This window comes from Gossypium hirsutum, chromosome D12, assembly GCF_007990345.1.
Source record: "Gossypium hirsutum isolate 1008001.06 chromosome D12, Gossypium_hirsutum_v2.1, whole genome shotgun sequence".
Taxonomy (NCBI): domain Eukaryota; kingdom Viridiplantae; phylum Streptophyta; class Magnoliopsida; order Malvales; family Malvaceae; genus Gossypium; species Gossypium hirsutum.
In genome coordinates, this window is record NC_053448.1 from 44,494,021 (window position 1) to 44,520,404 (window position 26,384).

The 26,384-nt window shown below is 33.1% G+C and overlaps 2 protein-coding genes and 1 long non-coding RNA gene across 4 annotated transcripts; 1 reads left to right on the top strand and 2 right to left on the bottom strand.

Moving 5' to 3' along the window:
• Positions 1 to 4,872: 4,872 nt before the first annotated feature.
• LOC107946076 (pectinesterase inhibitor 6) lies at positions 4,873 to 6,367 on the bottom strand. The gene has a single exon (XM_016880264.2). It carries the CDS (start codon positions 5,560 to 5,562, stop codon positions 4,972 to 4,974), a length of 591 nt encoding a protein of 196 aa, XP_016735753.1. The 5' UTR covers positions 5,563 to 6,367; the 3' UTR covers positions 4,873 to 4,971.
• Positions 6,368 to 6,506: 139 nt separating this feature from the next.
• On the bottom strand, positions 6,507 to 13,412 carry LOC107946074 (DExH-box ATP-dependent RNA helicase DExH8). Of its 2 annotated transcripts, none has more exons than XM_016880263.2 (14): positions 13,042 to 13,412; positions 12,034 to 12,211; positions 11,363 to 11,536; positions 11,065 to 11,212; positions 10,350 to 10,664; positions 9,885 to 10,031; positions 9,632 to 9,812; positions 9,025 to 9,305; positions 8,817 to 8,939; positions 8,586 to 8,730; positions 8,213 to 8,481; positions 7,944 to 8,138; positions 7,036 to 7,563; positions 6,507 to 6,868 (listed from the first exon to the last, which is right to left on the bottom strand). In XM_016880263.2, exons 1-14 carry the CDS (start codon positions 13,187 to 13,189, stop codon positions 6,647 to 6,649), a joined length of 3,054 nt encoding a protein of 1,017 aa, XP_016735752.2. In that variant the 5' UTR covers positions 13,190 to 13,412; the 3' UTR covers positions 6,507 to 6,646. The 2 variants fall into 2 exon arrangements, with proteins under 2 accessions (XP_016735752.2, XP_040962773.1); XM_041106839.1 differs by having other exon boundaries at positions 12,034 to 12,206; positions 13,042 to 13,194.
• A 10,074-nt stretch (positions 13,413 to 23,486) lies between these two features.
• On the top strand, positions 23,487 to 24,606 carry LOC107946077 (uncharacterized). Its single transcript, XR_001696830.2, has 2 exons — positions 23,487 to 23,835; positions 24,170 to 24,606. It is a non-coding gene; the product is annotated as an uncharacterized lncRNA (long non-coding RNA).
• Positions 24,607 to 26,384: the final 1,778 nt, after the last annotated feature.

Genomic DNA, 26,384 nt, shown 5'->3' on the forward strand with positions numbered 1-26,384 from the left:
TTCCCCAAAACTTTTTATTTTCCCCCTAAACTTTTACTTCTCACTCTTTACTCTCAAATAAAAAATCAAAATTATCCAAAAAAAATCACTAAACATAAAAAGTAATAATTTTATTTATATTTACTATTTATATTATTAAATTAAATTTCACATTTTATATTATTTATATTATTGAATTGTTTAGTCATATTGAATATTTATATTAAAATTGAATTATTAATTATGCCATAAAATATTCGTGTTAAAATTTTATATTGGTATCAATTTCACATTTTATTTTTGAAATAACTTTTATTAAAAAATCATATTTTTACATTTAATATATTTTTTAATTCCAAAATACATAGTGACAAGAATCTGAAGATAATTGAAACAACTAAGCAAGCAAATAAACTAATCAGTATATAAAAAATTAATAAATAAATTATGAGGTGATGAAAGTTAATAAAAAATTTGATTAAGGTAGCCAAATTTTATTACGATGGGTGACAACGGTTATAAGGACCCAAAATTATTTTTTTAAAATTTAACTCGAACAAATATATTCGATTCGATTCGATTCGAATTCCATCTCACTCGACTTGATTCGAGAAAACTTCAAATAAAGTTAGGATGATAAAATGAGATTCGAAAACTCGATTAACTCGAAAATTTTTTATTCGATTCGATCGAATGCTCACCCCTACTAACTATATTTTGGTCTAATTACACCTTTAGACCTCTCACTTAAAAAGACAACAACAAATAAACACTTTCATATTTAACCATTAAATTTTTATTTTACGCGATTTAATCCTTTTATTTAATCGGACACTCAAACGACGAAATTAAAACACGAAAATTTCACACAATTAAATTCACTATGTCCAATTAGAGTCGAAATCGGGCTGTTACATTCTTTCTCTGAAATGATAAGGGTCTTAATACGTAACGTTTTTAAGTTTTTGCTAAGGATTATATTTTTCAAATTTTCGACATTAAGACATTAATTAATTAACTAGGTACCAATTTTTGGGCGTTATGAGGGTGCTAATCCTTCCTCATACGTAACCGACTCCCGAATCCGTTTTTCTAAAATTCGTAGACCAATCACACCTTAATAAAAGATTGGTGGCGACTCCAAATTTTCATCGACAACTAATTTTTTTTGTTTTTTTCAAAAGATAAAAAAATGGTTTCGACATATGTTATTAGATTATCTACTTTTAATTTGCTCAATTTTAATTCTTATACATTTTGAATTGATGAATTTTAACTTACGTATATGTTTAATTTTGAAATTTCAATTCTAGATAAATTTATTTGGTTAAATTTTACTATTAGTCTTGAACATAAATAACTGCAATTAACTTTGATCCACCAAATTTGGGTTATAATACTTTTAATCTAGTCACTTTCATTTTGGATTTTGATCAGTTTAAGGTTTGGGGTTTGAATCGTTTAGATTTTGATTGTTTTGGGTTTGGTCATTACGTGTTCAGGTCATTTCAATTATTTGTTTGAGCTATTTCATGTTTAAATCATTCTGAATTCAGATTAATTAATTGCAAACTTAATCTTATTAATTGAGTATATTCATTTTACCCTTTGAGGACTTTATTGTGTTTAATAATTTAATTAATTAGATTTATGAACTTTTTATTATAATAAGCTTAGAGTAAGAGAGACATCTAGTGATTAAAATTCTAAAGGAAATATTTTTTATCTTGAAAAACAAAAGGTTTAAGTCAACCATAGTAATGTCAACCTGTGTTGGCTTGATAAGATTTTATGGAAATCTTAATTTTTTCTCTCTTTTTTCTGTAAGCAATTTACTTTTTTTTAGCGGTGGTGTTAGTTTTCGAGCGGATTATCGCTTTTTTTTTCGTTCATTTCCTATGTCTTTCTTTTTTCAATTTGTAGATCTATTTTGTGGGTATCTTTATTGTCTTCATAAGTTATGATGGACAAATGATGACGGTGCCTATCGTTGCTGAAACTCCACCGACTACCAGCAATTTTTCTTGAAAAATGGGTGATATTCTTGAAAACAAAAAAGTGTATACTTTTCCTCCAATAAACCAAAAATTAAAAAGATAAAATTATGTTATTAAATTATCTACTTTTAATTTGTTCAATTTTAATTTTTATACATTTTGAATTGATGAATTTTAACTTATGTATATGTTTAATTTTTGAATTTTAGTTCTGATTCAAACAGTAATAGTTAACTTTATTTGATTAAATTTTACTATTAGTATTGTACTAGAGTTGTCTATGGGCCGGGTCGGGCCAAGTAAAATTTTAGGCTCGTTTCCTATGATTGGCCCAATGCAACCCAAAAAAATAGACTTAAAATGTTGCCCAAACCCGACCTGGATAAAATTACTAAAACCTGATCCCGACCTACCTGTATTAAAATATTTTTTATTATTTTTATATAAAAATAAATTTTAAACACCTTCATATAATACAAAAATTAATAAAAATATTTGTCGTATTAAATTTTAAAAATAATGAAACTTAATTAATAAATTTAACACTACAACTAAAATTTTAAGCATTAAAAATAATCAAAATTAAAATATGAAAACTGAATTCTCAACCTTCATCTAATACAAAAATTAAGAACGGAATTTAAGCGAAAATTAAATAATACCATAAATATAACAAGACACACATAACCAATGTTCGTCTGTGTTGAGTGGGTTGAGTTTGTGAGTTGTGATCCGAGTTGTTTGGTGCTGTGCCAAAAACAAACACAGGCCAATGGTGGCGGTCGCGGTGGCGGCGGCAATGGGCTAAAATCCCTTGAAAGGGAGTGTTGGTTGGATTAGTTTATATGGACTAGTAAGTCCCACATTGACAGGCTTGGGCTTCTTGAAACAATAGCATTTAATTATTACATGAAAACCATAATATCACAATGAGCTATCTACCCGTAAAAGTATCACAAAAGCCCCTGTATTTAGGAATAGATTACATTTCGATCCATTTATTGAAAAATAGGTAAATTAATACGTACAAATTAGCTCATCCGATAAATTTTATTTGTTAAATGATGATGTGGAACTATAAAAAATATTTTATGGGTAAACTATAAAAATAGTCACCCAACTATTATTTTTTTCGATTTAGTCATTAAACTTTTTGAAATTAAATATTTGATGTGAGCTTTTTTTATCGGTCCAATAACAAAATTAGCCCTCTAATGTTTACACATTCTATCATTTGATCCTATATATAAATAATTCAACAAATTTAGCTCTCAACGTATACAAAATTCGTCATTTTAGTTCTAATTCTAAAAAAACTAATAAATCTGGCCCTCAATATTTAGAAAATCTGTCAATTTAGTCCTAACTCTAATAAATAAATAAATAAATTTTAAAAAATCATTTTCCACCCTTTATAACCCATGTGAAATATTTAAATAAGAAAAAAGAATACTCTCTTTCAAGTTACTTGCAAAAGAACCCTAAAAAATTGAGATAAAACACAAAAAAACATTAAAATCCAAAAGAAAATAAATGCATTAAAAATGTTATCTATTGGGGTAGTAAGGCAACCAATTATTCTTGACAGGTTCCAAATAAATTGGTTGGTCCAATGTGAAGCCTAAATTATAGTAAAAAAAATTGCTACAATTAACTTGAAAGAGGGTGCTATTTTTCTTATTTCAAAATCTCACATGGATTAGCTAATAGGTTATAAAGGGCTAAAAATGATATTTTTAAAAAAAATATTTTTTAATTTTTAGAGTTAGGACTAAATTGATAGATTTTGTAAATATTGAGGACCAAATTTATTACATTTTTTAGAATTAGAACTAAAATGACAAATTTTGTAAATATTGAAGGCTAATTTTATTGAATTTTTTATATTTTATGACCAAATTGATAAAATGTGTAAATATTAGAGCGCTAATTTTTTTACTAGACTAATAAAAAAAGGCCACATTGATTAAAAAGTTTAGTGATTGAATCAAAAAAAAAAATTAATAATTGGGTGATCATAATAGTTTACCCATAAAAAATGATTTTCAGCATTGATTTATCGTTTCACACCATTTAGCAGATAAAATTTAACGAAGGAGCTAATTTGCATGTGTTGAAATGTATAAGAATTGATTTGCTTATTTTTTTTCAGTAGAGAGACCAAATACAATCCACCCCCAAGTACAAGGACTTCTCTCGTAGTTTTACTGCTACCTACCTATCTTGATAAAATAGGCCATCTTTCTGAATATCCTTTCTTGGCAAATTTTCTTTCTATTATTTTACTATGAAAGGAGAAATCTCAGCTTTTTAAGTGAATTGTTTGGTTAATATATGATTCTGACCATCTCTATTATACTCAAATTTGTGATTTTAAGTAGTCATGTTTTACTTTATATAACTAGTCCAAATAGACAACATTGCTAATTATTCTTGTTAAAATTCTGATGTGGTTTTTTGCTTAAGAACACTTCCATTATTAAAAAATCCATACCAACATGATGAGTTGGAATTTCTGTTTTGTTTTTAGAAAACCCACTTCAAATATCTTAATTGTAACTGTTTGGACTGACATAAAAAAAATTTATGTCAAATTTAAGTGCAAGAACTAAAGTCCAAATTCATGCATAATAAAAGGACCAAAACAACAATTTAACCAAATTGTTTCAAGCACTAAATAAAAGAATAATTTGTACTTTAGTTAGCCAGCTGTATAAGAAGAAAACAGACAAAGCTTAAGGTGACTAATTTCCCTCGAATTCTAACTTACATTTCCTACAAGATTGCTTGTGCTTTGAAATGGTAGATTTCAATTAAACCCCGTTTTAGCCATTTTAGCTGAAACAAAGAGTGGCCCTAAAACAAAACAAAGCTTTAAAAGCAAGAGCTTTACGAATCACAAGAACAAGCTATTAATATTCAATTCATACATGGCTGCATGGAAACAAAAGACTAGTTGATGCCTGGTGGCTCTTATTACTATTCTGAATACATATCATGCTACCGTATTGTCCAACCCAGAGGTTGCAAGTTTATTGACCAAAGCCAATGCATTACTAGTAAAATACGAGGACCTCAAAACCCGATTCCGCACCATTTTGGCTTGTTTTCCTCTCGGATTCTCGAAACCATCTAAGCAAGTTTCGTGATCAGTAAGAACTGCACTCAACCATGTGGTTATGTCCCCCATTTGTGCGTAAAAATTTCTGGCATTAAGCTTCCTGAGAACCCCAAGTGAGCCGTGTAGTTGGTCGATAGCATCTTGTAAACACTCGATGCAATCCGAGAGTGGGATTTTGTAACTCCCTTTCATCGTTCTGTAATTCTTCACTTTCATTAAGTATTGAGTGACTTTCTTGGTTTCTCCAATGGTGATTGAAACCCCAGCCCGTGCCCATTTGCTTGGACTTGTTTTCGCAGTGGTGGAAAAGGGTGCTAGTGTGTTGATGCAAAGGGCACGGTATTGGGTTACACTGCATGCATCTTGAACGTAGTTGGTTGATGAGTGTGGTGTTGATTGAACCCATTTTAGGACGCTTAAGAGAAGCAAAAGTGTAAGGTAAACATTGGTGTTTGCCATTAGCATTAAAGTAACCTAGGGATTACTTACGGGAAAAGAAAAGAAACAGAACAGAAGGTTGAAAAAGAAGCTGAATAGATTTCATGTAAAGGCTGGGAGAGCCTTTTGTTTTATGAACTTTGATATACAGAGAATAGGTTTATAAAGGGCATTTTTTATACTGACTGATGGTACTCCTTTTGAAAAGGGAAAAGGGGAAGGCAAGAGAATGGTGAATGCAATAAATTTAAGAAGGGATTAGAATAGGGTTGTCAAAGATAAAGGGTGAAGAACATGTGAAAGGACAGGTGAGTTGCTCATGAATTTAGATTCAGATTAGATCTGTTAGGTTATCTTCTTCTTCTTTTCTTTTTTTTCTTTTTTCTTTTTTATGATGATGATGAAAAAATGTTCATGTTTGTAGAGGATCAAATCGTTGCGCATACAGCAAAAGTAATTAACATAACATTTGTAAACCATCACTCCTTTTATCACAATTAATTTTTAGGGTTTCAACCAAATTCTGGTATTGTAAAAAGGTCACATTCAATAGGTCTCTAGAGTTCAAATCGGCATGAAATTAATCCCATATATAGGTTTCAGATAGTACTTATCATTGAGTTGTATAATGGTAAAGACTTGAGCACCGTGTGTGAAAGAAAGTTAATGGCGTGCCAAATAAGGGCGGTTTTCAGTTAATTGCAGTTACTTTTTAGCAGCCATTGAAGCTTTTGGGGTATTTAAAACTTGATTGTTTTACCTAAAAGGAGGGGAGAGGATCAATATCCTATTTAGTTCGATTCACATGATTCTATCAAATCAATGGTGCAGTTCACATGAATGTGATGATCATGTCTGCTAAGGCATTTACCTTTATTGAGTGGTACCTCCAGTTCTGATGTTTTGAAGGCAAATTGCGGGTGCATTGCTGCATCTTGTAGCTGTTGCAAAAATAATCTGAAAATAACCAATTGCCAATACATGTATATATATATTATGCTAATTCTAGGATTAAGGCAATTTGAAAAGCATATACAATTTGCAATATGTACAAGCAATTTTTTTAAAAAAAAGGCTTAGTTAACTTAATGCAGACATAACTAATGAATTTTCAAGACGTTTCCCGGTCATGTAGATGTTTCTGAAACACAGAAGCGTAGTCACCAAACTGGATATCACTAGGAGGCTGCATGTCAAACACATATGATACAGACCTTGGCATCAACATTGGCTTGTTAACTGTTACCGTATCGAGTAGCTCCCCAAAGCTTGCTTCATCAAATGGAAATGACTCTGTAAGGAAGAAGAAGCTCTCTCTTGCCAACTTTTCCACCTGAAACAATACCACGCCTTAAAACATCTCAGAGAATAAAAACCTAAGTCGATAATACACAACTGTGCAAAGCTACCTTTATAAAGAAAATCTTGAGGTATTTTTAACTTCATAATCACTAAGGCCAATGTTAAGAGCATAAGGTTGGTATGGCTTTGATGATTTACCTCTAATTGTGAAAATTTGATGTTGTTCATGGCAAGAATTATTTTAACCTCAAACAGGGTATCACCTAATATTCGGATGGCCAGATACTCAAAAAAGTTCTGCACAAGAATTTTCTGCACGTCCAAATTATCACTATGACTATCGAGATAAGGAAACCACAGCACGATTTTGACTTCATTCCATGGTATTGGGTTCTCCCCTTTGTTTGAAATGATGGTCTGGTAGGGATGATGGAGGCCCCATAGGATTCTTACATCTGTCAATAATGGGTCACATATGGATGTTTCCGTCAAACTTGTTGTAGAGATGATCCTAGATGGCTTGCAGTGGTTAGCAAGATTTGAGGTGAAATGCATATTAGCATCATCCAACAAAAGGATGTATCCAACGGAAGAGGTTCCAAATAGTCGTAGAAGTGATGAGGCATCAGCATGATCAGCTTCTGGCTGACATACATTTGAGCCATATGATGAGATTGGCTGATACGAATCATGAGAGAAGGAACATAAATCTCCATTCCTACAACCCTGCAAGCCCATTTACACAGCATTAACAAACAAAGCTGGAGAAATTATCAGAGAGCTAATGATGCTGCATCTATCAAGATAAGAAAATACCAAAACAGTTGAGAAATGGGACAAGGATTAATTCTTCCTTACCGCATCCAATGTGTTCAGTGATCAGACTAAAATCATTTAAATGCAACCATGTTGTAAATGGGTTAAAATTTGTAATATTTGATGTTCCATAATGACCTTACAATATGATGTACATAATCACACATAGCACCACAAGGTAAAAGGGATCCAGTAGGTTTGAGCTTTGCCGGAGTGGTAAAAAAGTAACAAAATATTTGGACATGTATAGGACCCAAATTATCATGTTCAAGAACTAGAGCAAAAGATACCTGCAGAGAGAAAAAGAACTTGCAGGCTGGTTTTTTTGCTTGGAGTGAATGAGAAAATCTGCACAGACTACCCCTGTTGCAACATCCATTTACAAAATAGACACACAGAGGAGCCCCCCCATTCATATGCGAATCATAGTCATTAATAATTGCCGGATAATTACTAGAAGTGTCTCCTGCACATTGAACTCTTATCTGTTGAAAACAACACATTATTAATGTGCCCAAAGAACGAAGCCGATGCAAACATGATATACAAAAAATAGTACCTCCTTAATAGTATTCACCAAATTTTCAGCCACATCATTGGTCTGAAAGTGACCAGAAGCAACAAATGGTACAGCAACACATTTCCTTGTCTCATTCGATTGCTCAAGCTGTTCATCACTTGAAGAAAGTGCATCTATTTCTCCCTGTTGCTGACATTCAAGAAGGCAAGTATGTCCAAACTCATAAGGAGAATAGTAAGTTGGAATGCCATTAGATGCAGGCAGAAAATTGGGCCGGAAGCGGTGCATGGAATTTAATATATCTTCATCTGAAAAGAAAGATGTTCAAGTTATAGAAGAAACTTCTAAAGATAATATTACGCAATAACACAAGATTGTTTTGGAAAAAAAATAATATTTTATCAATTCATACACATTTCAGAGACATGGTGCAGTGATGACTGCAGAAGATGATGGAAAAAGCACCATTCTTCTTCAAGCTTCGGCAGCAATAATGTTGCAGGTTCCATTTCTTCAAACTTCAGCACTTGTTTCAAATGTTCAAGACGGTGCTTATCCTTCAGTGCAAGGCAACACATATGCATCATAATTTCAAAACCAATTCCGAAGCATGAAACCTCAGCCAATTTAGAAGATAGAGTACCTTAAAAACACGTTGCCAGAACTGAAATGCACATAAATTTCCTAAGAATGCAACCTCCTTTCGACCAGTTAGGACAATTTTATCACTATCAGCCGAAAAATAGCAGTTTATGTATTCTGTAAACTGAAGTAGAAAAATCATTATCAGAAAGAGAAATTTCAAATAAGGGTACCCAACACACACAAGTTAATGACTTAATGGGCAGTACCAAATGATCATCCCCAAAAGGATGAAGAATAGGCAGGGGTTGAGTATCCATCAATATGCCCAGAAGAATGCCTTCACGCAACATCCCAGCTTCTCCAAATTTGACTACAAGTACAGATGCATCAAAAGACAGTGCGAAACTGGCAAGAAGCCTTCCATAAAATGTAGGCTCATACCGGCCCCTTGAAGATGGTTTTTCAAGTGCCTTCACATGAAGTAGCAAATTCAATGCATCTTCAACAACTTCTGCATCTGGAGGGTCCAAAGCCTTCTGCAACAAAGCTAACCCCCAATTTACCAGAAATTAGACCCCATTTGACCTTTTAAAATGTAAATGAGCAATATGAATCAGTACATGCATAAGCATAGGCCTTTTGCAAGCAAGTTACTTTGCATATCCCATTTCAATTTTCTAGGTAGACTGAAGTTGACATTGATACTACAAATATTCACAATGCAGGCTCAAAACTATGAGACTCAAGTCATTCTCTATGACTTAAAATATATATTATGTGTCTCTTGACCATTCAAAATCACAAAAGGACTTCTATACCTACATCATAATTAATAGAAGAACCTTTCATTTACAATTGAAACATAAACCACACCTTTGGGATCATTAATGGCTCTGGATTCAGCACAACATATCTGAAGCACTTGCAGCCTCAATGACAACTTCAGTATAGCTGGACACTCGAAATCCTCAAGATTGCTGAAAAATGATTGTGTAACCAACCGATATACATGACCATCACATGTACGACCAGTTCTACCTCTCCGTTGCTCAGCCTATAACATTTAGGTGAAAAGGAGGAACTAAATAAACAAAAAAACATTAACCATAAAAGATTCTTTCAATACCTGAGACTTAGAAACCCAAACAAGCTCTGATGAATCCTTTCTTCGAGCAGAATCCCAAAAGACTTGTAAAGACCGGCATGAATCAATAACAAATGCCACTTTGGGTATTGTCACAGATGATTCTGCAATATTTGTCGCCAATATTACCTGTGTAAAATATATATATATCTTTGGAACATTAATAACCACAACACAAGATATAAAACTTGAAGAAGAAAATCACCATGATGGTTGCTATTGATGGAAGCAAAAATTTATAAAAACTTCATGCATAACTTACATCAAACTAACAATGCTATATAACTGCAAATGATCATATTATTTGGACAACCTGCTCAGTTTAATCAGAAAGTCATTCAAGTTTACATCTAGCATGCTAAAAGATGCATATGCATAAAGTCTTGCACGTTCAACCTTAATAATACTCAGGCAGTCAAAACTCATAATTAGGGTTAAAAAGTATACCTTACGATGAGATTTCCAGATTTTCATAGCCATAAGAGCTTGTTCGGTGTCAACACTACCATGTAAAATGTGAACCTTAAAGGATGAACTAAATGGCTTCAAAAGGTACCATTGCTGCTCGAGGGCGTAATACGTGGGAAGAAAAACCAAAATGCTCTTCTCAATATCAGGCTCATTTTCATGGATGTACAACACTAATTCATGTATAAGTTTGTGCACTTCAGGCTTGATTTCAGCATCTGCCATGGAAGGGCATGGACCAGAACAATATCTTGAAGTTATTAATTCTGAACTGATTCCAAGAAAACCAGTCACCTGGTAAAAAAGGTAGCACAATCAAGATATCTATGAAAAGAATGGCCTATGGCTCCAATATCATGATTCATAAGTCCATATGCACTTCAAACCCCTTGAATGCCTCTGTAACCTATCTAAAAATTCCAAATCTCACTTGTATGCCCTTGAATGCCCCTTGAATGGCCAAGTATTATCATAGACCAAATAAAGATAACAATAAACTCAACTTTTCATGATAAAATTAAAGCTATTTAACAGTAAAGTTGTTTTCCTTAAACATGTGATTAACATCATATTGTCTCTAATTCTTCGTGAAAAGTAAATTTTCTTTGTAGGATTCTCAAAGATACATCATGAGCCATGTGTCTCTCAACGAACAGATTTATAGTCCCCCAAAAATCTTAAAAGTTCAGCTGACCTGTTCAAGGTATGAAACTTGTCGCTGGAAATTTTCTTTCCGGTTAGAGCTGGGAATTCCCAGAACCTCAACTCTTTCACCTCTACCAAGGTCCCTGAAGTAATCCCTGTACCTCCCAATATCAGCAGTTGCAGACATCAATACCACCCTGGCGAATTTACAGATTTATCATTGAGATAGCTGTTGAATGACAGAAAAGCATTCGCCAACTCCATGCTGGCTTTAAAAAATAACAAATTAAATGAATTTGAAAACATGAAATAACACATGAAACTGAAAGGATATGTTAATTGTTAACCTCAGGTCTTTGTTCTTCAGCAGAAATTGCTTCACACAAACAAGAACAAGATCAGACTCAATAGATCTTTCATGCACTTCATCAAGAATGATAACCTTGTATTTAAGTGCCTGGAACCCCTTATCTCGCATTTCATCCAATAAAACTCCAGCGGTTTTGAAAACAATCTTTGTTCTGCAAAAAAAAAAATTTAACATAAAATCTAAAATAGATCCTAATAGAAGTAAAAGAAATTGCCGAGAAGTAGCTGCAGAAATTGAAGCAGGTTGCTTGTACAGCAAAAATCTTTAGTGCTTTCATGCAGCAAGGAAAAAGTAAACAGGATGGTACAAGAGAATGCATGACGTTCATATCAATACTAGTCAGAACGATAAAGTGAAGTTGATAGATGCTATCAGAACGATAAAGTGAAGTTGGCAGATGCTAACTCTGAAAGCCATTACTTCCATTGATGAGAATGAAAATCATTGAAGAAACATCAAAGGAGATAATATCTTTCAACATTGCAAATGCTTTCTCATATTTCTATGACATCTTGGCAGATTAAGGTTAAAAAATAAGTCCTATGTGTGCTTCAGAGAAAAAAGAAGACCAATAAAGGTTCTCTTGCTAGATGAATGGTCACAATATGTTTGTTAGCACACATAATCAGTTCACAGATTACAAATTACCTAGATGATAGATGTTTTGAATGACCTATATGGTATCCAACCTCATCACCCAGCTCACAATTCCGAGCTTTTGCAACCATTTTGGCCACTGCCACAACAGCAAATCTCCTTGGCTGTGTGCATAAAACAGGAGCCATGTTTTCCTCCAACAGGAATTGCGGAACTTGAGAGCTCTTCCCTTATAGTAGAAGAAAATGAAAAAACCAAAAAGGCCATCAGCAAATTGCAACTAAAAGGAATATAGTTAAATCCTAGTCAAACATAAGGCATTTATAATTATAGTTTGTAGAGATAGACTAGTACAATTGGGGAAAGAACAAGCTATCTTTACTTTCTCTAGTATTAGTAAATTACAGATCAACCACTAAACAATATAATGAGGTATAAGTATAAAAATCAAGTACGTTACATTCAAATTTCTTGTAATTCCATTTTGTGGACACTCCTAACTGTATCTGTAGTAAAACTAAGTGAAAGATAGCCTAAACAAAATAGTCAGAATTGTAATTAATCAAGATTCTAGACTATTAAAACCTCCATTAGACTGAACCAAACAGATAGGGCTTTGACTTAGTTGAAGTAACTTGCTCCCTTACAATTTTCATTTTATTATCATCATCATGCGCTACTTTAAGTAATACTGTAACATTGACATCCAAATAGAGCTTGAATTTCACTTTCCTATTTCTACTTATGATCGCCATGAAGAATAATAATCTAATACGGACAGTTATCTTAAACTCACCATCGACCAAACAAAGCATTAAACGAAGCAGGAAAAAGGCCTTCGGATTAATCGTTTTTTACCACACTCAAAGCGATCAAAGCACAAACATGATAAAACCAGTATGAAGAAAGTAAGAAGGCAATAAAAATTTATTCAATCACTGTATAAACATGAAAGAACTTCACTCTTTCCATCAACTTAGCCAGCAGCAACCAAACGCGACCCATTAAGTAACTAAAACTTAGAAATCAGAGTAAAAACATAGTAAACGGAGGTAATACCACAGCCGGTCTCGCCGACGATGAGAGTGACGCGATTCTCGAAAATTTTCTCAACGATTCTCTCCCTGAGCGCCATTACAGGTAGAGACGAGAACTCGGAAGGCGGAAATGATGAAGAATGCGCCGACGGAGACGATGGTGACGCCATTGTTTCTAGCTTTTGAAAATCCCTCTCTCCTTTTCTGTTTTGTATCTACTTCTTCTGCTCGTACTACTGCTTCTTTTCTTTTCTTTTTTTCTATTTTGCCTGTTATTATTATTATTTTAAACGGAGAAAGAAAGTGGAAAATATATAGAGATTTTTAGCTTGCCTTCGGGCCGAAGTCCGACTCTCCCTCCCGCTCTGTGGCGATATCAGTACACTTCGTTTTCAAGCGGGAACGGGGATCAGAGACGGTTGTATGTATATGAGATCGTGAGGGTGTGTACGGACATTGGCTGTAAGTCAACGTTTTGTCCCTTGGATCGTTGAGGGGTTCTTGATCTGGCCAATGGAGGGTTGAGAAGTATGCGGGGAAATGTCATCGAAGGAAGTTCGACTCCTTGGCGCTCACGTTAGGATGGAAGTGGGGTCGCGCGGTTTTGTAAAAAATACGGGTTGTGGGACCGAACCGATGACCTAAAGCTGATGACTTTAAAATTTCTTAGGGATAATGCAAGATCTAATCCCTAAACTTGAAAATATTTTCCAATTTGATCCATGAATTTTTCTGATCCACATTAGTTCAAGTTTTTCCAATTTATTCCATGTGATACTAATGCAAGCTAAGATTGTATGCCATGCCATCACCTAATATAATTTTTTAGGTGATAACATGACACAATATCAAAGTATCACAACATCACATGGACTAAATATAAAGCAATAAAAAAGTTTAAAGACTAAATTGAAAATTTTGCCAAGTTTAAGAAGTAAGTGTTGCTTTATCCAATTTTTTTATCATTAGATATATGCTCGTTTTTTTAACAACTTCATTATAGGTTCTGATCATATCTGCTTTTTTGACATAATGTCTAGAACTACGCATAGCCCCTCTCCCCAACTCATAAATAGGAGGATAATGCGATTTAGTGCACTCGAACCGACGTCTTCATGCATTCGCAACAATGCCTATATCAATTGAACTAAGACTCAATCAACACATATGCTATAAATTTTTTTGAACAATCTCATTATTGATTCTAATCATATATGTTTTTTTTTTACACAATGCCTAAAACTACCCATAACCCCTCCCTAACCCATAAATAGGAGGATAATGCATTTCAGCGCATTTGAACCCATGTCTTCCTGCATTGATAACAATGTCCATACCAATTAAATTAAGACTCAATCAACTATATACTACAATTTTACATGTGAGTGAAAATATAATTTAAAATGTTATTATATAATTATTTGATTTTTTTATAGAAATTATTTGATTTTTTTAATACCTTTGTCAAATGGTATTATATTACTAGAGACATTAAATTTATTTTAAATAAGTTATAAATATATTACTGTTTTAATTCAACAATTTGTAGAAGATGATATGTAAAGTTAATTAATAATGCATATCAACCATTAAATGATAAGGATTATGAAAGAAAATACTAATGAATTTGTAAATTTTGATGCAATGTTTAAATAAGAATAAGTTTTTGGAAATGTTGAAGACCATTACACTTTAATATATATTAGTAAAATTGTTGGTGATCGACCCGATTAAGCAATGAACAAGTAAAAATAGCAAAAGAAATTGAGAAATTGAACACACAAATTTAACGTGGAAAAACCCTCCAAAGAGGATAAAAAACCACGGGCAAAGATAATTTTACTATAATGGTAAAAAAACGAATAGTACAAAAGATGGTGATAAAAACTAAACCCCGAAAACCTGAAAACAAATAACCCTCAAAACGTAAACACAAAATTCTCTAAATGCATTATGAGTTCTAATCTATAATGGGTGTGTATTTTCTAGGATTGTAAAAGAACCTATTTATAGGCTAAATTCATAAGTCAAATAATAATAAAATAACCTAGACTAATCAAAGTTTGATTAAAACAAATAAATAGAGTTTAATTGAAAGGTTATTTCTCAAATTTGACTGAAATAGGAGTCATACTCAATAAATTTCTACCTTGACTTATATTTTTATAATATCATCTTTGTCAAAGCTCATCACGGGCCTATATCTTTGTCAAAGCTCATCACGGGCCTATCTTGAACTATGTAGGGAATTAATTGAGTCGAATCTGACCTTCGACTTGTACACTGCCAAATTAAAACTAACCTGAGTCTGATTTTCACGAACACAATACCTTAACTTTTCAAAACCCGCATCCAAAAGAGAACCTCTATTCAACAAAACGGTCATACCTTTTTCCCTCCTATGACCAAGTTGCCTCTGCTCCAAACGAGTTTACTTCAACTCCGTAACGGACGAGGGACGTCCAATTACATAGGTCACTGTAGAACCTTCCATTATATAAAGACTGCATGTTCTTTTACATTTTAACAAAACAAGAGCTCCATGAGATACTTTAATGTCGCTCGACTCGATGTTGATTTTGCATCATTTCAAGTTTAAAATACTCAAGGAGATTAGATTCTTTCGTAAATCAAGTATATACCTGACATCTGAGAGTGTCCTAATCGTCCCATCGTGTATCCTAATTTTAACAATACCAATACCAATTACCTTACTAGATGAATTGTATGTAGAGAACCATTCTCTATTGGGACAACTCCACCTTCAACTGAATTGTATGTAGAGAACCGTTCTCTATTGGGACACATGTGGAAAGAACATCCCGAATCTAGAATCCACTCAGACTGAGCTTAGAGTTATCACTCATTGGCACTAACAAGAAATCATCACCGCTTTCATCGGCCAAATTAGCACCAGCTACATCTTCTTCGTTACTCTCAGCGGCTCTTTTATTTCGCAGTTTATAACAATCTGCTTTGATGTGACCTAACTTTTTACAATAGCGACACATTTTGTCTCGTTTCTTTGATGTTACGAAAACAGAAGCTTGCCTATCTACCTTGCTATTCAAACCAAACTCATTGTTGAGTTTATCTCTACTCAAAAAAATGACCCTTCACATCTTCGAATGAGAGTTTGTCTCTGTCATAAATCAGGGTCTCCCTGAAAGACTTGTATGAAGGGGGTAAAGAGTAAAATAATAGCATAGCCTGATCTTCATCGTCAATATGAACCTCAACGTTATTTAATTCATTTAAAAGAGTAATGAATTAACTGATGTGATCTCTAAGAAGCTCCTATTCGTTCATGCGAAATGTAAATAGACGTTGTTTCAACACTAAATGGTTAGCCAGAGACTTAGTCGCATAAAGAGTTTCTAACCTTTTTCCACAAGGCGGATGAGGTCTTCTCCATCGATACCTCCTGCAATACTGTATTCATGAAGCACAACTAGATTGCATACAAGGCCTTTTCATCAAGCTCTTCCCATTCTGTTTGATTTAGATTCTCAAGCTTTTTCCCGGTAACAACCTTTTTCAAGCCGGTTTGAACTAGAATTGTGATCATTCGAACTTGCCACAAATTGAAATTTGTCTCACCATCGAACTTCTTAATTTCAAACCTTGTTGCTGCCATCTTTGAATGGGCTGATCTATGAAAATTGAACTAGCTTTGATACAACTTGTTGGGGATCGACCTGATTAAGCAATGAACAAGTAAAAATAGTGAAAGAAATTGAGAAATTGAACACACAAATTTAACGTGGAAAAATCCTTCCAAAGAGGATAAAAAACCACGTATTTATATGTTAACTGCATGATTTACTATCAAGGTAAACTGATATTGTCATATGAATGGATTCATATAGAATGATGTTGAATATTGAGAATTAGGACTGAATTGAATATAGTATAAAATAATATGACATAATTGATATATGATATGTGATATGCATATGATAGGAATCATATTATGTGATATAAAACATATATGCAGCGAAGATGAATTTGAAATGATATTATGAATTTGAATATGAATTGATGTGTAAATTGCTTGTAAAATGAAATTGGATTATTGATACCCTATTAATTGTTCGAGCAGAATAGGATATAGTTGGCATGCCACAGGATTAGATTTGTCTACGAGTTTATACTTCAATTTTACTGATGAGGCGCGAAGCGCATTATTACTTCAAACATCCGATGAGGTACGAGGCATTACTTCAGTTATGCCGATGAGGCGTGGAGCACAATATTTACTTCGGACGTTCCAATAAGGTACTGAGTGTCATGTTGGTGTGTTGGTTGGATGATTTGTATATCAATCCCGAGTCCAAGTCCACTTAATAAGGAACATAATGGATAAATTGGAAATTTGATGTTTTGAATTGAATTGATGATATGAATTGATATTATAGAAGCTTATATGTGAAATGCAAATAATAATAACATGTGAAAGACCATGCGAGTTGGTTTATACGAGCTCGGAATGTCAATATAGAAAAATAGCAAATCAATAGATTCAATATGGTAATAGGATAATGATACTTATAAATGGTTTGAATTGAAATGAAATAGAATGTATTACTGTCAAATAGAAAATAAGGTATGATATGTATATTGATGGTTAATGGTGATAATATATAGAATTGGTTAAATGTGATTATACATAATCTCGATATATGATATATGAATGTTAATGGTTTTGGTTGGAACTAGATGTTTCATGGAATGTGTTATAAATGATGGTATATATTCTCGAAACCATTTTTTTATTTTGAAAAACGGGGATAGACTTTGAAAATGAAAATGGGAGTCGCCACCGATCTTTTATCGAGGTGTGATCGGTTCACCATTAAAAATTGATTTTGGTCTGCGAAATTTGAGAAAACAAGTTTGGGAGTCAGTTATGCACGATGAAGGATTAGCACCCTCGTAACGCCCAAAATTGGTACCAAATTGATTGTTTAATGTCTTAGGGTTGAAATTTTGAAAAGATTTTAAAATACGATCTTTTGAAGTTTAAGTTTGAATAAACCAAATTGAATAATAAGACGCACTTATTTTGACGAAATAAATTGCCACACTCAGTGAGTTAGGTTGCAACAATTCAATCGTCAAAATTAAGTATGTCTTTTTAATTTTTAATTTTTAATTTTTAAAATTCATGGATTTTGAAAAGGTTATTTGGTCATTTAAGTCAAACGAGAAATTAGAATCCAGTAAGTTAGGGTTCAATTTCTCGAAATTCCAAAACATCAAACATTGCCTTTATTTTAAAATCGAGATAACAAAATGTCATATCCAGTGAGTTAGGATCCAACATTTTGAAGTCTCAAAAGCTTTATTTCGAAATTGTAGGGTTTTAATACAATAAGTACTTGGCTATCTAAATTCATCGAAAAGAATTGAAGCCCGGTAAGTTAGGGCACAATCCTCTCAAGAACTATGAACACCAAGCCCCCCCCCTTTTTTTGAAAATTATGAAATAGCATGATCGTAATGCTTTAATAAAACACATCTTTTTAAAACAAATATAGCATAATTAATGTATAATGTAAAAGATAAATGGTAATTCAAACACATACTAAGAAATAACAAACAAGCAATAAATAAATACAAATAACCATAATGGTTTTAATCATATTGTACAAACATCAATATTAACAAATAAATATTCAATAAATTAATAATCAATTTTTAAAAGATGCCTAGAGACAATGAAAAAGGAAAAAATAATTGATATATCCTATATATAAAAATTTTAAGATAAACTACATACATGATTTCAAAATAAACTTGAAAAATATTAAAAGAATAGTATTTGAAATGAATTAGGAATAAACCTTTACTAGTTTGACATGATAATACATATAAAAATATAAAAATAATGATACATACATACCAATATATGGAAAAAATGAATGCAAAGATGTATTTTATTAGAATAATGACGTTCAGACATTAGCCTATTTCACAAAGGAATTTCTATCACTTTTAGGCTAAAACAACAAAAATGTTCTGAAGATTACTCTACATAAGCTCTAAAAACTACAGGGATTTCTTCTGCAGTCCGATTGCTTAGAACCCTCCCCAATTTAAAAAGGCGGACATCTAGCAAGGTCCCTTTTCATTTGCTTTTTCGTCGATGTGAACATTTCCCACTCTTCTTCATGTATTGTATTCACTCCATTATCAGTTATGATTGGGTAATGGATTTTCTGTACTGGAGGAATCAAATTTGACGATGCCCCTACTGATAAGCCTTTCACTCGCTTTTTTAAAGGCAATGCAATTTTCTATGGAATGCCCCGTATTTCCTGCATGATATTCGCATCGTACCATTTGGGGTACGGAGGCTGTGGGGGTTTTGAGTAGAAAGGGGAAACAATATGCGCATCGAATAACCTTTGATACAGCTCCTTATACGACATCAGGATTGGCATGAACTGGAGGTTCTCAGTACTTCGTTTCACACCAAGTTCTTGTCTAGATGAACCTTGCTGACTAACAATCACCTTTCTTGGCTGTGTAATCGATTTGTCGTAAGTTTTCAAATTGCTCACCTCGTTTTCCTTCTTTTTTAAGTCTGACCTTCTATTATTCTTCCCAACATCAATCTTTCCACTTCTCACGGCATTTTCAATCATTTCACCGCTCATGACTATGTCAGAAAAGCTTTTTGTAGCACTTCCTAACATATGTGTGATGAACAGGGGCCTTCAATGTATTTATGAAGAACATCGTCATTTCCTTCTCTAGGAGTGGCGGCTGAACTTGGACTACAACCTCTCTCCACCTCTGTGCATACTGTCTAAAGCTTTCATTCGATTTCTTTTCCAAATTTTACAAGGTGATTCTATCGGGGGTCATATCCGTTACATGCCCGTATTGGTTCATGAATGCCTGTGCTAGGTCCCTCCATGAACCAATCTCGATACGGCTCAACTGATTGTACCATTTCGACGCTGCTCCAATGAGGCTATCCTGAAAATAATGTATTAATAGCTGATCATTGTTAATATACCCAGTCATATTTCTCAAATTCAGGCATCTTGAACTTGTGAGGGAGTACTAAGTCTGGAACCAAGCTCAGATCTTTAGCATCGATTCAATGGTGACTATCGGCGCTTTCCAAGGCTTTGAATTTTTTCTCCAACCATTTACACCTACCCTCCCATTATTTTGACAGTTCGACGTTTACCTTCTCTTTTTCAGCCATTTCATCGAAATCAGAAATAACAAGATTCACTAGGTTATCTCTAGGATTAGAACCTGATCCAGCCTGAAAGTTCATTGGTATTGAAACACCAGCTTGAAACTGCTGGGGCCTAATTGAAACAGAGGATCTGCGCGGATGCACTTTAGCTTGAGTTTGCACATGCGGAGGCGTAAAGCCTGGAGGATATAGAGGTCCATCATTGTCTTCATCATCATCATTAACCATAGGACTTTTTCCCTTATTTACCACATTAGTCAATAGTTGTGTTAGCTTGGTCATCATGTCGTTTTGAGACTCCCTCATTTTTTCTGTCATGTCATGTTAAATTTTTTCCAATTGCTCATTCATTTGCATCTGTAACTAATCTTGCATTTCTTTTTGCATTTGTTCCAGTTTCTCTAATCTTTGATCCATTTCCTTAGCTTTACGACAAGTACCGTATGGGTGCTTGATTGGTTGGTTTTCCAGATTAGATGAAATAAATTTACTCAATTAGACCATTTCAATGGATTTTAATGCATGTGATGTCATGTAATGCAGATGCATGAAATGAATGCCTAAAGAGACGTTGATTCTAATTCAATTACATTTAGAAAACTTTTCCAGAAAACAAACTCCTTTACATAAACAGATGCATGTACGGCCTCGCCCTTATATTCCAAGAGACAACATCGATCATTTTTTTCATTCGCATGTTTGAGATAATCTCGCCAATTCCCAATAGATGCCACTGCTAGCTCCTTTTCTTGATATTGGTCGCAATCCATCATTTGCCCATCATAAAGCTCGTCAGCTTCTTCAAGGGAGTTGAAACGTCGAAGGCCCTTGGACAATCATCTCGAACCCTCAGGCCACGAAATAAAGGTCACGAACTCTTTCATCACCCTTCTTGTGTTTCTCAGAATATATTCAGGCAGCTGTATTGTTTTCCACTTTGTCAAGGAATCTGTATTCCATGACAAGCTTTCTAAGTCAGTAATCGAATTTGAATCAATATCTCTTTCTTAAGGTGCAAATGCAATGCAACCGTAATCAAAACACAACAGGAGGGGTTAGTACAAAATAGAAGCAAGCAAGGAAAACAAAAGTACCTAGTTGGGTAACCACTAAGGATTTGGAGTAGCTCTACCTAGGATGGGTCCTAAGGTCTTCTACATGTGGTTTGGCTCTAAAGTCAAGGTACTCGAACCAGCAGATTCCTCGATCTTCACCCATTATAGGCTCCTACAGACTGAGTTCGGTTCAGGGGAATACATTTTCCTATGGCTGCACGGAGATGAAGATCTCACGAAGACATAGGTACGGATGTATTCCGAAAGTAGTCCACTATCCTACACGGAGGTGAAAACTTCACGAAGGAGTAGCTTCTCACTCCCACTTAAAAGGATAAGACTAAACAGTCTTTATGCAATATGATGCCAAGATATAAAATTTAATTTGCAGTGATCATACAAACAAATGCAAAGAGAATCGTAATTTTTCAAATCAAATTTTCAATTTTCGACAATAAGACCAAAAACAATTTTGCGGCTTGACTCTCTAAATTTCCCCAGCGGAGTCGCCAAGCTGTCGAAACCATTTTTTTATTTTGGAAAACGGGATCGACTTTGAAAATGAAAATGGGAGTCGCCACCGATCTTTTATCGATGTGTGATCGGTTCACCATTAAAAATTATTTTGGTCTGCGAAATTTGAGAAAACAAGTTCGGGAGTCAGTTACGCACAAGGAAGGATTAGCACCCTCGTAACGCCCAAAATTGGTACCAAATTGATTGTTTAATGTCTTAGGGTCGAAATTTTGAAAAGATTTTAAAATACGATCCTTTGAAGTTTAAGTTTGAATAAACCAAATTGAATAATAAGACGCGCTTATTTTGACGAAATAAATTGCCACACTCAGTGAGTTAGGTTGCAACAATTCAATCGTCAAAATTAAGTATGTCTTTTTAATTTTTAAATTTTAAAATTCATGGATTTTGAGAAGGTTATTTGGTCATTTAAGTCAAACGAGAAATTAGAATCCAGTAAGTTAGGGTTCAATTTCTCGAAATTCCAAAACATCAAACATTGCCTTTATTTTAAAATCGAGATAACAAAATGCCATATCCAGTGAGTTAGGATCCAACATTTTGAAGTCTCAAAAGCTTTATTTCGAAATTGTAGGGTTTTAATACAATAAGTACTTGGCTATCTAAATTCATCGAAAAGAATTGAAGCCCAGTAAGTTAGGGCACAATCCTCTCAAGAACTATGAACACCGAGCCCCCCCCCTTTTTTGAAAATTATGAAATAGCATGATCGTAATGCTTTAATAAAACACATCTTTTTAAAACAAATATAGCATAATTAATGTATAATGTAAAAGATAAATGGTAATTCAAACACATACTAAGAAATAACAAGCAAGCAATAAATAAATACAAATAACCATAATGGTTTTAATCATATTGTACAAACATCAATATTAACAAATAAATATTCAATAAATTAATAATCAACTTTTAAAAGATGCCTAGAGACAATGAAAAAGGAAAAAATAATTGATATATCCTATATATAAAAATTTTAAGATAAACTACATACATGATTTCAAAATAAACTTGAAAAATATTAAAAGAATAGTATTTGAAATGAATTAGGAATAAACATTTACTAATTTGACATGATAATACATATAAAAATATAAAAATAATGATACATACATACCAATATATGGAAAAAACAAAGTGTATCACAAAATTTTAAAAGAAGTTAATTACTTATAAATAAAATAGGTTTGGAAGATATAAACAAATAAATTAAATAAAATTAAAAATAAAAAGAAAATAAGAGTAATCTAAATTAAAAAAATACGTAGTGGATTCAAAATATTAATGTATGATGAATGAAAAAATATTAATAATAGATTAGGATAATAATTTATTATATTTTAATCTATAATAATAGTAAATTTAAAACTACCCAATTTAGACATTGAATTAATATTTATTTTTCAAAAAATAATGCATCAAAATAAGGCTTATCATATTAAATAAAAAAAGTGCTAAGCAAACTAATTAAATACTAAATTAAAAAAGATAAAATACACAAATTCGGACCAAATTGATGACTGATTAAACTCCACGGGACTAAAATAGCAATTAAATGTAAAATTTGGATGCTCAAATCTAATTAGTGAGAACGATGCCGTTTAACTCTGACCCAAATGAAAACAAAATTAAATATGCGGTACAAATTAAAAACCCTGAAGAAAAACTGATTTGAAATAAAATCTAATGCAGAGGGACTAATTATGAAAATAAACCATTGAACAAAGAGGCGCGTATCCTACCCCGGGTCGGGTCACTGCGCGGATCTGAGCCTTCAAACGATGCCGTTTTGAAACCATCGTCTTGGCATCAAATGGCGACGTTTCTTATGATGGTTATAAGCTAAAACAAAACCTAAAATCTAGCAGCCAATTCATATTTTATTAAAACCTAAAGCAAATGAAAAAGAAACTCCATGCGCCGCTTCGAAGACTGGCTGTTCAAGAGCTCTCCGAACGCTCGTCTAGCTCCGATTGCAGTGGAGTAAACATCATTCAGATGACAGGTAACTCTCAGCCCTCTATCCTCTCATTTTGATTTTATCTCGAGCACAAAAATGAAGCAAAAGGGAAAAGAAAATCCTAAAAAGAAAAAAATCTGAAATCACCTTTAATATTCTTCTTTTTTTTTGTTTTTTTCTTGAATATTCTCTTTGATTCCTGTATTTAATATGCGTGAAAAAAAATAATCCTCCTCGAAACGATACAGAAATGGGGTTTTATAGCCCTGAAAATACATCCATTTTTCCTTCTATTTTTCTCCTATTTTATTTTCTGTTGCTATTTTGTTATTTTCCTTTTCTCTTTCTGTTTGCTGCTTGTTTGTTGCGTCTGTTGCAGGTATAGCTGGAGTGGACGCACATGCAGAGACGTCGTTGATGCGCGCGGAGAACCCCTGGTTTCGGCCATAATGCAAACAGTTCCAGAAACCCTTAGGGTTTCTGGAAACTTGAATTTGGGCCTCCAATATTGGGCTAAGGTTGTTTGGATTTTAGTGGGTTATTTTGGGTATTGGGTTTATTCGGGTTTTTCTAGGCTGCTTAGGTATTTCGGGTTTTGTAATCGGGTTTGGGTTTAGGGTCTGTTTCAGGTTTGGACCTTAATTGTTTGGGTTAATTTTTGGACTATTGGACTTTTAATTTTGATTTTGTTTTATTTAGTTTTTATATATGTATATATATTATTTTTTGTGATGTATATGGGCCGAGCATAAATTGGGTATTACATATATGTTTAATTGGCTTGAAATGAAAGTACCACTGAGCTTTATCGTTCAATGTATGGTTTGTTTATTCCATACGCAAGTTAAGATGGATTTCGAAATCTCGAGAAGTAACTCAGTATCCAATTTGTAGCCCTCAACTTAGCAATGTTTTTATAGTTTCTTTTACATTTTGATATAAGGCATGTACCTAGGTTTTGAGTTGGTTTTGTATATTATATGATCATGTTGATATTTAGGTTAGTAAGGGTTAACTCTATGACCAAATGGTATTGCATATGGTATGTTTTGTGATTGTTGAAGTTGAAGAGAACTTGATATGCATATGTGATATTAGATTGGATGTAACGAATTGGTACCAAATGAATAAAAATGTGAAAATTATCATTGGTAGGAAAGTAGAAATGATATATTGTGTAATGTATATGTATATTCAATGTTAAAGGTTAGAAATGAACATATAAAAATGGTATCTCTGAATTGAAGAATTGGTTTTTGTGTTTAAGTGATACAAATTGATACCATTTAGACCTTTTTGGAAACAAATGATCACATCGCGTCAAGGAAATCAACAATGAACTGCTTCGCGATTTAGAACCCCCGAAGTCACGATGTTAACTCGATAGTTTCCAAATTTTATATTTTGGTCCTTATTCGACCTCGAGTCATCTTAAGAGCTTTCGTAAGCTTGTACGAGACTCGAGAATGTTTGTATATCATGTTATAATTATGTACTAAATTTAATAATATGTCTTTACTATTAAAATGGATTGTATTTGATTGTAGTTGCCCAGACAACGAATGTGGCATCCCATAGCTTGGACCTAGCAATCGGGTCAAGTATGGGATGTTACAAATATTCTCAATTTGATCCTAATTCTAGAAAATTAAAAGAAACATATAAAAATACATAAATATTTTTAAAATAATAATAAATTTAAATTTTATATTATTATTAATATTAAATAAAATAAAAAATTCTCTCCCAACCTATCCCTCTCCCTCTCCCCTTCCCCCACCACCGTCTTTACCCTCACTCTATCCCCCTCCCTTTCCCACCCACCAAAATTATTATCACAATCCTTTATTCTTCGAAGCTTTGTTGTAGAGATCGATGGTGAACCACATTATACCGTCAACAATGTATCTTATGTTACACCGGAAACTCCATTAAAGTTGGTTAATGCCTTCGCCAATGGAAGGAATGGTGTTTACGTGCTGGACGAATTCCCCTCAAATTCTTCAAAAGTTGGAGTAGTGAATCGAGTATTCGTAGCATCAGGGATCCATCCATGATGGGTGGATGGAGCTAGTGTTGAAGAGTGATTTAGATGTCATCCATACTTGGCATTTGGATGGTTTCTCATTTTTCGTAATTGGGTAAGTGAAAACTTCAGTTAGAATTCATATTGTAAAATAGGAGAAGATTATGATTTTTAAAAATTCGAATTTGTATTGAAGGTAATCAAATCGACTTGAATCAAATTCACTAGATTATTTTGATTCATCAGTTTTCAATAAAAAATTTAAAAATAATATATGTTTGAATAAAAAATAAAATATTTATGTATTTTTATATGTTTCTTTGAATTTTTTAAAGTTAGGATCAAATTGAGAACATTTGTAAATTTTGAAAGTTAATTTTTTAAAATTATGACTAAATCAATATAATATGTAAAAGTTGAGGGTTAAATTTGTTATTATAGCAATTTTTTTAATTGCCATGTCAGCTTGTCTTTTGTGATTTTAACAGGAGTGACCAAAATGACCGAATTATATAACATGGGTACTTAAATTGTAAACTTTTTATTTTGGGTGCTTAAAACAAAAAAA

Bases quoted from the DNA above. Each gene is read 5' to 3' on its own strand.
- LOC107946074 (XM_016880263.2), bottom strand. From the start codon at position 13,189: ATGGCGTCACCATCGTCTCCGTCGGCGCATTCTTCATCATTTCCGCCT. The intron at 8,731-8,816 runs GTACTCTATCTT...CTTGCACTGAAG, and splicing joins TCTGGCAACGTGTTTTTAAG to GATAAGCACCGTCTTGAACA. The intron at 7,564-7,943 runs GTATCTTTTGCT...ATGGGCTTGCAG, and splicing joins AGTTCTTTTTCTCTCTGCAG to GGTTGTAGGAATGGAGATTT.
- LOC107946076 (XM_016880264.2), bottom strand. From the start codon at position 5,562: ATGCTAATGGCAAACACCAATGTTTACCTTACACTTTTGCTTCTCTTA.